This window comes from Zootermopsis nevadensis, unplaced genomic scaffold (genome assembly GCF_977971745.1).
Source record: "Zootermopsis nevadensis isolate Lab colony 2312 unplaced genomic scaffold, Znev_1.0 Znev_ptg000024l, whole genome shotgun sequence".
Lineage (NCBI taxonomy): Eukaryota > Metazoa > Arthropoda > Insecta > Blattodea > Termopsidae > Zootermopsis > Zootermopsis nevadensis.
Window position 1 is genome coordinate 3245158 of NW_028259156.1, and position 14182 is coordinate 3259339.

The following is a 14182-nucleotide window of genomic DNA, read 5'->3' on the forward strand; positions in this document are numbered from 1 at the left end:
AAAATTGAAAGGCGTAACAAATATTCAACCAACAATTGTTAAATTTGCAAAGATTAACTAAAATATGTACCGGAATTTACACGATAACAGACAAAATACAGAGGGAATTAGAAATTAATTTATTAAAGTGACGGACATCTGCAAATATCTGATGATACGAAAACAGCAAACAAGTCTTCCATCATACTCCAAGACCAAAAAAAGAGATGAGAAGTTGAAGATGAAACATGAAGATTTCATACATATCGAAGTAAAGATTCTTCTGCCATAAAAATTACGAATCTGAATGATATTTTATAAAATTATATTAGCAATTATAATATTTTATGAATTCTTAGAAACACGTAAGACACATTACAAGATGAATGGATTTTTTGGCAGATCTGTAAAATTACGAATTGAAGAGACTGTACTTGAATTTATGTGTGATATTTAATCTCGAGTACAAATTACAATCTTCACACACGTACGACGCTGGCTACTGACCAGCACAACTCCATTAGTCGACTTGCTTCCGTCACATTCTTTCGGTTCATCTCCTCTCTAACAAGCTGCACGAATCGGCTGGCACATGCATCCCAGTCTTTTGACACCCCTCGATAACACATCTTGTACATCAGGTACTCTGAAACATCAGAAGATGCACACGGCACAAATACAGTACAGAAGGGGAAGGTTGTGAACATTTGATCTTGGGTATCCCAACACAGAAACAAAGTCTGTTGTAAAAAATCATTTCGAAAAATCAAAAAATTCCTCAAATTGACTTAAAAGCGCACAAAACCAAAATTTTTCGAAATATTCGACAATTTATTTAAAGTTGAAATAGTTTTGTGTGCTTTTTGGACATTTTCCAGCATTTTTTGATTTTTCGAAAATTTTTCCGAACTACTCTCCAACCGATCTCTGCCTGTTCCAGTCTCTTCCGGACACGGTGTCTGGCGGTCTGTGTGTGTCTTTTGCGTACGGGCGTCAACTGTCTCATCTAACTTGCCATAACCTAACCTTACATAAACAAATTCAAGTAAATCTACCACTAAGCAGCTAAACACTGCGCAGTCCTTGTGCGCATGGGTACATGTTCGTTGCTAAAAGACGTCATCAAGCTCGTCTAACCTAACCTAACTTAATCTAAACTATCGTTAACATAACCTAGACTAGCCTAACCGAACCTAATCCTTCCCAACGAAGCCAAATATAACTAAATATGTCCATTGGGAGCTGAATATTGCGTAATGTCTTCTGCGCATGCGAACGCGTCACCTCACCAACCTAACCTAACATAACCTAACCCGAGCTGGGAATTTTGCCGTACCGAGTTCTTGCTAAGCCGTGGCTCCTCCCCCAATATTGTCAGGGTGATTAAGTCGAGAAGAATGAGATGGGCTGGGCATGTAGCACGCATGGATGGGACAAGAGGTGTGCACCGGGTATTGATCGGGACGCCTGAAGGGAAGAGACCTCTGGGGAGACCTAGACGTAGATGGGAGAATAATGTGAGACGGGATCTATGGGAGATAAGAGTTGAAGGAGACTGGATTTTGTTGGCCCAGGACAGGGTCCGGTGGAGGGCTTTGGTTAATTCGGTGATGAACCTTCGGTTGGGTCCACTATTTGGGAAGCCTCAGGAGAAGAGACCTCTGGGGAGATCTAGACGTAGATGGGAGGATAATCTCTGGATTTTGTTGGCCCAGGACAGGGTCCGGTGGAGGGCTTTGGTTATTTCGGTGATGAACCTTCGGGTTCGGTAAACCATCTGCTTGGTTGGGTCCACTATTTGGGAAGCCTGAGGGGAAGAGACCTCTGGGGAGACCTAGACGTAGATGGGAGGATAATCTCAGGCGGGATCTATGGGAGATAGGAGTTGAAGGAGACTGGATTTTGTTGGCCCAGGACAGGGTCTGGTGGAGGGCTTTGGTTAATTCGGAGATGAACCTTCGGGTTTCATAAGCCATCTGGTTGGTTGGGTCCACTATTTGGGAATCCTGAGGGGAAGAGACCTCTGGGGAGACCTAGACGTAGATGGGAGGATAATCTCAGGCGGGATCTATGGGAGATAGGAGTTGAAGGAGACTGGATTTTGTTGGCCCAGGACAGGGTCCGGTGGAGGGCTTTGGTTAATTCGGAGATGAACCTTCGGGTTTCATAAGCCATCTGGTTGGTTGGGTCCACTATTTGGGAATCCTGAGGGGAAGAGACCTCTGGGGAGACCTAGACGTAGATGGGAGGATAATCTCAGGCGGGATCTATGGGAGATAGGAGTTGAAGGAGACCGGATTTTGTTGGCCCAGGACAGGGTCTGGTGGAGGGCTTTGGTTAATTCGGAGATGAACCTTCGGGTTTCATAAGCCATCTGGTTGGTTGGGTCCACTATTTGGGAATCCTGAGGGGAAGAGACCTCTGGGGAGACCTAGACGTAGATGGGAGGATAATCTCAGGCGGGATCTATGGGAGATAGGAGTTGAAGGAGACTGGATTTTGTTGGCCCAGGACAGGGTCCGGTGGAGGGCTTTGGTTAATTCGGAGATGAACCTTCGGGTTTCATAAGCCATCTGGTTGGTTGGATCCACTGTTTGGGAAGCCTGAGGGGAAGAGACCTCTGGGGAGACCTAGACGTAGATGGGAGGATAATCTCAGGCGGGATCTAAGGAGATAGGAGTTGAAGGAGACTGGATTTTGTTGGCCCAGGACAGGGTCCGGTGGAGGGCTTTGGTCAATTCGGTGATGAACCTTCGGGTTCCCTAAGTCATCTGGTTACTTATGTAATGATGATGATTAAATTTAATTATTCCTTACAACGCGCTAACTCAACAGATAAAACAGGTAAATGCAGTTTCACCACAAGATGATAAAGAAACAATAATTATAACAAAAACAACTATACCTGATTGGAATCCCGGGTCGTCACAGAGAAAGCGGAAGGTGTATCTCGCTCCGGCCACGTGGTCCTCTAATATCTTCCGATCGTGGGGTCTTAGACACGTTTTGGAGTACTCGTCGATACAACCCATCCCCGTCTTGAACGCGCTGCACACCTCGGCAAACAAAACACACAGCTTTAACCTAAAGTCTGTCACATGAGCAACTATTTTGAGGGATATTAACTGAAATTTGAAGATAAAATACTGGTAAAGCATTCGATAGACTCTTTTCATAAGAAAGCTGTACTAGGAACATCTCTCGTTGTAAAGAAATTGTTACAACGCGAAACTTGAAGCCAATGGTTCAAGATAAGTACCAGAAAAAGAAAAACTTCTGATAACAGACGAAAGAATAAGAAACACAACAATATATGAGGCAGAATCCAATAGTCCTTCAGAGAGTGAAGAAATTTCCAGCCATCTGTCGGACCAGAATGCACGTTGTCTTGAGTTAAATGAATCCATTCCAATACCGCAGAGCCTACTTATATAATATCCATCTTAACATCCTCTCGTTTTCACCGAAATCATTTAATAATCATTACTTTTCAGGTTTTTAAGATCAAAATGTATAAATTTCTCGTCACTAACATGCGTGCCACATGTCCTACCCAGCCTTTTATATCACACGCAAAATTTACTTAAAAGTGGACATAAAATATTTATTGCTTGTAAATTGCGTGTGCATTACAATAATGTCGTCTGATTGCTTTCGGATGACAACTAAACGCACAACTGCAGTGTTTTATAAATAATTTAACAAGAATGAAATGCATTTTTAAGTAAGTACATACTTCAATATTTACATCAATGTCACTGGCTTCCACGTAGATTACACGTGTCCGTCTGTGTTTTAATGGACACGGATGTATCTATTTGGTAGAGTAACTGGTAATGTCCATTATCGATTTGACGGGTCAACATGCAAACTGATTTACCCCATATTAATACAAAGTAAGGACAATACATACGGAATACAGCAAATACATGTTTCATCTACATTTCTTGGTCTAGTCTGGTTCTTTTTTATTTGCAGTGACTTTACGTTCGACCTCATTAAGACACAGTTACAATCAGAGAATATTATATAAGACAAAATATAAATCAACATACTTCTCATAATATGACACAAATTTACAGTGCGTGTTTAATTATTCATTTATTACAACGAAAATACTATCACATTATTTTAAATATAATTTAAAGACAGCAAATTGTTTTGTTCACCATATCACATTTTATCTTAGAAGTTCGCACAGCTGCCATGTTTGTGTCGTTCAAGGCAGAGTTTAAACTTACCAAGATACAAAGTCTACGTCGCAAGCTTAAATATTTTTTATTCACGAACATTAGGTAGAATATTTGCGTCATATTGTGAATTAGGTTAATATTTTAATGTTTTCCGTCAAATCACAATTTTAATAAGATAATAAAATATAAAATATTTAAAATATCATTTCACGTTCCGCATCGAATGATCGATTTACAAATTAGAACGTCTCTCACGACATGTTTCGGTTATATTTAACCGTCCTCAGGTATAAATTAGATTGGTAAAATTTAAAACTCGAATTACAATCATTTACAATATTATGCAGTTTATTGAAATGTTCTTATCAGATTACTCTTATATATTAGAACGAAGGTATTGTTTTTTATATATATGGCGTGGTTCATCTGATGTTCAATATTAGTCGGTGATGAGTTGATAGAGACATGACGTGTCTAGCGGAAGACATCTAGAAGTATTACTGTGTCGGATCGAGGTTTAATACTGAATTGCGGAACGTGAGATTATATTTTAAATATTTTATATTTTATTATCTTATTAAAATTGTGATTTCACGAACATTAGTTAAAGTATCCGACTATAAAACAGAATAACCTAACCATACAAACAATTGGACATACATGACCCTTGAAAACAGGACTCCAAAAGACAGGATTAACTTTAAATCCTAAAATATCTGTAATAACATATATATTTCTAACGATTTATGAAGCTATAAATATAATAACATGAAACCCTGAAACATTTTCGATGTTTATACACACAATGTCCTTGTTCACAGATGAGAGACTGGACTAAGTTTAGTCAAAATCAGCTCAGCCTTATCGATGTTATAATTTTATAGTATTTGGATGCTGTGTCTTTCTAGATGACACAAATAACAGAAATACATTAAAATAATCTCTAGTAATTGCACTGAAATTCCGAGCTTAGTGTTCAAAACCTTCAGACACGTTCCATTAAATCGTGTGAGACAGTACCAGTTTTCATTATTTCGAGAAAGAAAAAAATAGTTTCTATAAGACGGTGTTGTTCGTTAAGAAATTTAATTATCATAGATCTCACATAAAATACGAGCGGTGGGTTAAATTAAATTAAATCTCTTATAAACCGATTTACAGGAAGAGAAATGTACTCCCTCTGTTTGTTCTCCAACATACAAACGAAATTAGTTTATAATACCATGAAACAATACGGACGTGAAAGGTTTCCACTTTGTTTCTTTTGATGTTCGTGTCATAAGATAAAGAAATTCCGTTAAAATGTTTTAGAAATCTTTTTACAGAAAGAATAAGCAAAGGGTTTGGTTAATAGACATGTAAAAAAAAATCATTTTCTGTTTGTTACGTTTAAAATGAAGGAATTTTATACCAAGACTATTTATTTATTTAGTGTTCTGTCTGACGACAGGTCCATATGAACAGGATCCTTCCATCCTTTTCTCGGACTGGGACCTGTTCATATACGTTCTTGGCAGATGATCCAGAAGTGGTTTGCCATTGCCTTCTTCTGTGTGTGAATGGAGTAATTGTTGGGATGCCACGGAGGAAAACTCCGTGTTGCCTAGACCATGGCCTTGCCCAACACAAGTTATAAATTCGGGCATCGAACCCGAGACCCCAGGATTACAAGGCCAGCGTTCTAACCGCTAGACCACCTCATCTTATTATTATTTAGTGTTCTGTCTGACGACAGGTCCATATGAACAGGATCCTTCCATCCTTTTCTCGGACTGGGACCTGTTCATATACGTTCTTGGCAGATGATCCAGAAGTGGTTTGCCATTGCCTTCTTCTGTGTGTGAATGGAGTAACTGTTGGGATGCCACGGAGGAAAACTCCGTGTTGCCTAGACCACGGCCTTGCCCAACACAAGTTATAAATTCGGGCACCGCCGGGAATCGAACCCGGGACCCCAGGATTACAAGGCCAGCGTTCTAACCGCTAGACCACCGTGGCCATCATTTATTTATTTAGTGTTCTGTCTGACGACAGGTCCATATGAACAGGATCCTTCCATCCTTTTCTCGGACTGGGACCTGTTCATATACGTTCTTGGAAGATGATCCAGAAGTGGTTTGCCATTGCCTTCTTCTGTGTGTGAATGGAGTAATTATTGGGATGCCACGGAGAAACCGGGGAAGCCCCCGGAGGAAAACTCCGTGCTGCCTAGACCACGGCCTTGCCCAACACAACCAAGACTACTTAACGAAAAATTGTATTGAACAAAATAAATTTAAAATACTCATTCTGTTCCCTTTAACACCTTCATCTGGTGATTCAAAACCTGTTTTAAGAATGTTTTCCTGATGATATGCGAGCAGTTTAAAAAGTTGTGTCATGCCGCGGTGTTACTGTGAAATGCAGTTTGAGGTTATATAATTTGTCCCATACATCAAAGGATATAAAATAACTCGTATATTGAAGTCAAATCTTCATACTCACGGCTGTGAAAACCTCAAATCACACAACTCGTATATTATTTGGCTAAATACAGAAAATGTGACGAGGAAAATTTATTTACGAATCAAATGTTTCCAATCTCAGGTGTTGGAATGTTTTACCTAAGACGATCCGATATTGCGCACAAACTCTTTATATTCTCAACAGCAAAACTTTTCGGCGACGTAGCCAAGTTAACATCACAGCTGAAGTTGGGGATTGTGTTCCCAGATCTAAGCCAGATGAATTCAATCCGCGCTCTCGCACACACGACTGATATAAAACATTTTAATAAGCCTACTTATCTTTTATCTGTACTTGGGGTCTCAGAAATGATTTGCTCCCTTCAATCTTTTGGCTAAAATTCCGTCTGCATTTTTAACTCTCGAATATATTTTGTTATTTACAACTCATTTTTTTACCAGTTTTTGTAAATTCTCTCAAATAACAGAAGAATCTACATTGAAATAACGAGGTATTCATACGACAAACAATCATTGATCTTCGAATGTTAGATATGGAACACAGAAATGTAGGGAATGGCATGTTGGAATCTGTAGTACCACAAGTTCATATAAATTTTCAATCGCACACAAAAAATTCAATGGATTTTCCATTCTACGAAATTTCAATATCATGTGTTACTTCGAAATGTAATATTTTACATATTACCTGTCTACCGTGATATAGATTTTCATTAAACGAACACGGAATATATTATACAGAGTTCTATTTTTAAGATATATTAAAATATTTCTTTCTGTAACACGTATACCATATCCGTCAAGGTAGAGCCAAGAACCATATATTAAAATATGAATTATAAATTATATAAAAACATAAATTAATATTAATTAAGGTACATTTTAGTTTTTAGCAGAAAAGTACTTTACGTTGTGATATTAAGTGAAGTTGAGGTTTATTAATGTACTACCCTACAATCTTTTTCTGGAAACCAACATTTATCACTGTCTGTTGGGGAAACAACTTCAACTTGTGAGGGATACGTGTCGGTCAGATGAATGGGTGTGATCAATACATGTAAGGAAGAACAGGGAGGGTTCACTGTTTGCAGGGAAGTGGACAGAGTTAACAACGAACGCCAACTAATCTCTCATCTGGACTAACAAGTAGTGTAACACCTACAGACCAGACATAATTAAAAACACGTAAGATGAAATTACCTTACTGACGTATGGAAATACCATCGGTAGGAACGTAATACAGAAAGAGAGAGAAAATATAATAAAATACAAAAAAATTCAATGAATGTGAAGTCTTTCCGGTTATTATTGGAGTCCTAAGAATTATAAATAAAGGAATAAAAATATCTGGAAACCATACCAGGAAAAAAAAAATTCAATAGACACTCTTCATAAAACAGCTGTACTAGGAACATAGCACGTTATTAGACCATTTTCCGCTGTTCTGGTCTAAAACATTCAGGCCAACGTATTTAGAGCATGAAATGTCAGAATTCACCGAAAAAGAATTTTACACACGTACACATGAAAAAAATCACACACAAAAATTACTGTAGATTTGGAAAAACAAATCATAAATTCTAATTTTATACTTAAATTACAAACAAATTTTGAAAAATTAAATTTTTTTTTTCAAGATGTAAAAACAAATTATTTTCTGTTTTCCTTCTTCATCACTCATCCTGCAAGAAACGACATTCATTTCTGCATAACTTAATATAAGTTTGGTGTCTGTACTGTTATCTGGTCCTGAACTACAACACTTTTTATAAACCAATGTACACCTAAATTTGAATCCAGACATTGCCTAGGTGAACAATTTACAATAACTAAACATATATACAACACACTAAAGAAAACAACGAAAAAATATAATAAGTACTATATAAACTTTATATAATAAAAAAATAATTACGGAGCTAAACACTTATCTTAGCAAAAATAACTCGAAAAAACAAAACACGTTAACTCGCCAAAAGGTAAACATGTGAGCTCGGCGTATGTCATTTGTTCAAATAACATTTATTGCCAGCCTATAAGAGATATCTGTTGAGGAAAATATGAACTAAAGTTTAAGACGTCTTATGCAGTGTTGTACTGCCATCTGGGAGACTTACATGTAATTAAAACATAAGATTTAGCTAGCGCCGATGGATTTGATTGGCTCGGTGAGAGTTTTTGTTAAAAATAAAAAGTATTTTTGCTTACCTACAGGAGCGATCTGTTGAGGAAAACATTAACTAAAGTTTAAGCATTGTATTGAAAATTTTATGTTGAACACTGGCCATCGCCTCAGAAACATCTGACAATGTAATAGTTACCGTACCAAAAACCTAGTATTAGACAGGTCCGAGGTTTGATCCCAGCCGTCTACATTGCTATAAAAATAAAAATTAACATGCCTACACTGATAAAGGCATAATGTTTATACCTACGTCTACTGAAATCAACCAATTCATGTCTATAACATAAATATTGATTTCCGTACATGTCTCTGGGGGTCAGACGGTCGGAAACAGCTTGGTAATACGATCCAGAATAAGAAATCGTGCTTAGGAACCACAATAAAGCGAAAATAATTTTTGTAAACAATCAAACAATTGTTTTCCCTCATTTGCAATTCATATTCTTGTGCATTCTAAATTTGTCGGACACTGTTATTTCATCTCTGTGTACCGAAGGGACGTGTTTTGGAAATGTAATTTATGTAAACCAATTCAACTTCATTTGTTTGTTTATCTATCATTGGGCGACTGTCTAAACATTACGGAGCATTCATAACAAACGTAACAATATTATTCACTAGTACTTTTTCGCATTTGTAAATGAAAATGTCCTGTGAAACGATGGTACAAAGTTCAGAGACTGCAAACAGCATAAGAACTGACATCACTCGTTTTTACTACGCATACGAAGACAAACTGAGTTGCTTTCTTGTTCAAAATTACGTCATTAACTTTCGTTTGTTACATTCCTATAGATAATGTTCTCTTACGTAAGCTTCTTCATTCCTGGTTCTCGAAACGTCTATGGACAATTACATATGCTCTTAGAATGTTCTCCGTGCCTGAGAATAAACGAGAACTGAAATGATATTTTATTAAAATATCACTTACATATAAAATAAATCTTTTCACATGTTTTATTGCTAATTAAAGAACAATTTAATTCCATACGAGAAATAATTAAAAAAAACCCATTTACTTAATGTTAGCGTGCAATGGACATCTTATAGTTAATATCAAGCCTTGTACCCAAGAGGCTGTAACTTAATTAAACAAAAGAAATTAATTAAAACTGAAGGATAGAAACATAGAATAATAAAAGCAAAAGAAGATGAATTAGAAGAAGGAGACAGTCGCGAAAATTCCGACAGAACTGTCGGCACTTCGTAAACTAAAATTTCTAACTGTGTTTGCACGTGCCGAGTAAATTAATTTCGTTACAAAAATTTAATCTTGAAACACGACACCTATAAAGTTTTATCTCTGCAAAACGTCCACCATAAATATGATTTATCACCCGAACTAGGGTACTTGTTTTACATTTTCTGAAGCAGTGTAATAGTGTGAAATACGAGGCGCGTCCCAAAAGTAAGTTTCCCTGGGGCCGTTTACAGAAACAAAACACAATTTCATGGAAATATTTATTGCAACAGATACAGCAAGTGTCCAGCTATTTTTCAACATATTCGCCACCGGAATTGAGACATTTGTCATACCGTGGGACCAACTTTTGAATACCTGTGTCGTAGAAGTCTGCCGCCTGGGATTGGAACCACTGTGTGACAACCATCTCCGCCTCTCTGTCATTCTCAAAACGCTGACGCTGATCGGACAGGAATTTCTTGAGGTGTAGGAAAAGATGGAAATCACTGGGAGCGAGGTCCGGGCTGTAGGGTGGATGATTAAACACCTCCCAGCCGAACTCCTGCAGGAGACTTGTTGTCCGTCGAGCCGTGTGCGGCCTAGCGTTATCACTGACCGCACTTCACAGTCGGCGGGAGCTGGAATAAGAACCTCCATCTTCAACAGCTGCAAAGATGCTACTGTGAGAACGCGGGAAGTACCGTTAGTGCATGCGCCATGCTACGTCATTGCTCTATCACGTACGCACAGTCGCTTCGCTCAATATAAGGTTTGCTAGCTGTGGGACGAGTGGGAAACTTACTTTTGGGACGCGCCTCGTACTTTCAGTGTTTCGGAGGTAAATCGCGTATCCATCTAAAGAGTACAAGTGTCTGTCTAATGCGATGTAGCTAGTTGTGGCCTCTGATGACTGAGGTAGCAGGTACCTCTAAAACGTCGGTAAACTGCTGTCAAACTACACAGTGCAACATCCCAGAAGATAAACCACCTTTCTCTCCGCTGTGATAACCTGAAATCTTAGCTGGAAGCCATAGGGATTGTACGATAATCAATGAGTGACAATCCGTGTTTTAAAGACATCAAGGACAAAAGATTCCTTCATACATTTCTTATGCAGAGTGTCCAAGAATAATAAATTATAAACTAACTTACGTTGTAAGGTAGATGTTTCGTATTTTGTATGAGCTACTTTACCAAAATTTTCTATTTGTGCTCTGCGTCTGCGCAAACAGTACACACAGGGTGTTTCCATCACGACACTTAAATTTTAATTGCATTTATTTACAAAAGATATTCATAATATTATTATGTGTGATATCATTGATCACAACAGTCGTTAAAAAAGTGTTCCTAGAGACAACACGAAGCAGCAAGGAACATGGTGACTGACGTAACACTATGAATTATACTTTAGTGGAAAATTTTTTAATAGTTCAACTTCGAATCAAATAAAATATGTAAGCAGCATTATCCAACCAGATTTGCAATAAATATTTCAATTAACCCTTCTGAGCCCAGTGGTAACTATATATACCAGCTGCTTTCACAATCAGTAACACTATAAAACCGCGATTATTCCCTCCAGCCAATGCTTACCACATAACCTTTGTTAGGAATAAGAAGTGTTTTCTTTGCGGTACGGACTGAATATTTGCCACGGGGTGCAGGCGCCGAAAGTGATAATGGCGAAGCCCCCTCGAGGTAGTCTCTGCCCTCTTGAGGCCTGGGTGATCTAACATGAACCGAGACGAGCAAAGGGGTGTCCAACTCGAAGGAGCCAATGTATAAAAATATTCATCCAACAGGAATAGCATTGAAAATAATAAGAAATAAAAAAATACGAATAATAAATAACATTTAAAAACGTGGACCGCCCATAAAGGGTTCCTCGCTCACGCTAGAGCGCCAAGAACGTCTAGAAATTACACAATAAAATTTGAAAGAAAGTTGGACTGACTTTATGACTACTAGAAACAGCGTTGTTGAGACGAAAGAGACGGCATCTGGTTTCAGAAGGCTTCTTACTCGAGGGAGCTTGAATCCTTTTCTTAAAGCGGATGCAACCATTTGCAGGAAACATATTTCTTTTACTACGGCACAAGATCATGTCTCTATGGAACTGCGGCTACTAACGTGACCCACTGTCCAACCCCCAGATGAGACAGGAGTAAATATGGAGCTGCAGTGGAAGGACTCGGAGGAAAACCTCCCCCAATAACACTTTATCCACCACAAAAGAATTATACTTACTAGTGACTGATACAAACATTTAGGTCTTTAGAACGAAAGAAAGTGAAGTTAGTTCGAGAAGTGAAGAGACTACTTTTAAAAACATGACCCTACTAGCGAAGTGACGCATTTGACGACTTTAAAGAAAGTCCTATTTACAAGATTAGTATCATTTGACTGTCCGCAACTTCAAAAATTCAAAAACAAAATAATTCACCTTACTTTAAACCCCGGTAATTGAAGAATTTCGTAGTAACTATCGATAAATTTTCACACAATTACGAAAAAAGTGCGAACACTGATCCTAAGATAAAGAGTTATTAACAGAATAAGGACGGATAATATCAGAAGTCCGTCTCACTAAAAGCGAAAATTAAGTCAAAACACGTATCTGAATGGATCCAAGGAAAATTTTAGACGCAGTCTGGTGCCATCTGGTAGCTGAGCAAAAGAATTGAATGTAAGACTTCAGGTTTTCACAGTGAGTACGAAGATTTCTGTCTTCTGGGTTGTTGCGCTGTGTAGTCTGGTCGATGTTAACCAAAGTTTCAGAGGTCATACTGCCTCCATCATCAGGGCGATGAGTATGAAGATTTCTATCTTCTGGGTTGTTGCGCTGTGTAGTCTGGTCGATGTTAACCAACGTTTCAGAGGTCATACTGCCTCCATCATCAGGGCGATGAGTATGAAGATTTCTATCTTCTGGGTTGTTGCGCTGTGTAGTCTGGTCGATGTTAACCAACGTTTCAGAGGTCATACTGCCTCCGTCTTCAGGGCGATGAGTATGAAGATTTCTGTCTTCTGGGTTGTTGCGCTGTGTAGTCTGGTCGATGTTAACCAACGTTTCAGAGGTCATAATGCCTCCATCATCAGGGCGGTGAGTATGAATATCTCTGTCTTCTGGGTTGTTGCGCTGTGTAGTCTGGTCGATGTTAACCAACGTTTCAGAGGTCATACTGCCTCCATCATCAGGGCGATGAGTATGAAGATTTCTATCTTCTGGGTTGTTGCGCTGTGTAGTCTGGTCGATGTTAGCCAACGTTTCAGAGGTCATACTGCCTCCATCATCAGGGCGATGAATATGAAGAATTCTGTCTTCTGGGTTGTTGCGCTATGTAGTCTGGTCGATGTTAACCAAAGTTTCAGAGGTCATATTGCCTCCATCATCAGGGCGATGAAGATTTCTGTCTTCTGGGTTGTTGCGCTGTGTAGTCTGGTCGATGTTTAGCAACGTTTCAGAGGTCATACTTCCTCCATCATCAGGGCGATGAAGATTTCTGTCTTCTGGGTTGTTGCACTGTGTAGTCTGGTCGATGTTAACCAACGTTTCAGAGGTCATACTGCCTCCGTCATCAGGGCGATGAGTAAGAAGATTTCTGTCTTCTGGGTTGTTGCGCTGTGTAGTCTGGTCGATGTTTACCAACGTTTCAGAAGTCATACTGCCTCCGTCATCAGGGCGATGAGTATGAAGATTTCTGTCTTCTGGGTTGTTGCGCTGTGTAGTCTGGTCGATGTTAACCAACGTTTCAGAGGTCATACTGCCTCCATCATCAGGGCGATGAATTTTAAGAATAAACGACATTACACACACTTCTTCTACATCAGTAATTTATGTTTTTATGAGATCTCGTATTACAAAAGAAGTCTAGCCGTTCACAATCACTATACCTTCGAAAACATATATGACTTTCACAATGAAGTAGATTGAGATAATTTAAAATTAGATATGGCGTCCAACAAACTTTCGATGATGTGCCATAGATACTGTCACAAAAATCGACCAACAACCCAGAAGACAGCCATCTATAAACCCAATAAAGTCTTCATGGACAATCAGCAGTGTCACCTGGTCATATAAAACCACGTTTCGTTCTCATCATCAAGGTTCTGATTCACTCTACAAAACAATCTTTAAAAACTCAAAGACAAGATCGTCAAAGGATTGGAT

General features: G+C 38.6%; 1 protein-coding gene across 2 annotated transcripts in view; it reads right to left on the reverse strand.

The window, feature by feature from the left end:
• Positions 1–14182, reverse strand: part of LOC110836533 (uncharacterized) — a 178439-nt gene that overhangs the window by 1685 nt on the left and 162572 nt on the right. For both annotated transcript variants that reach the window (XM_022077795.2, XM_087354948.1), the window contains exons 3-4: positions 2885–3027; positions 487–625 (exon numbers count right to left, since the gene is read on the reverse strand). In XM_022077795.2, the coding sequence (XP_021933487.2) occupies positions 487–625; positions 2885–3027 (282 nt within the window). The remainder of the gene's footprint in view (positions 1–486; positions 626–2884; positions 3028–14182) is intronic.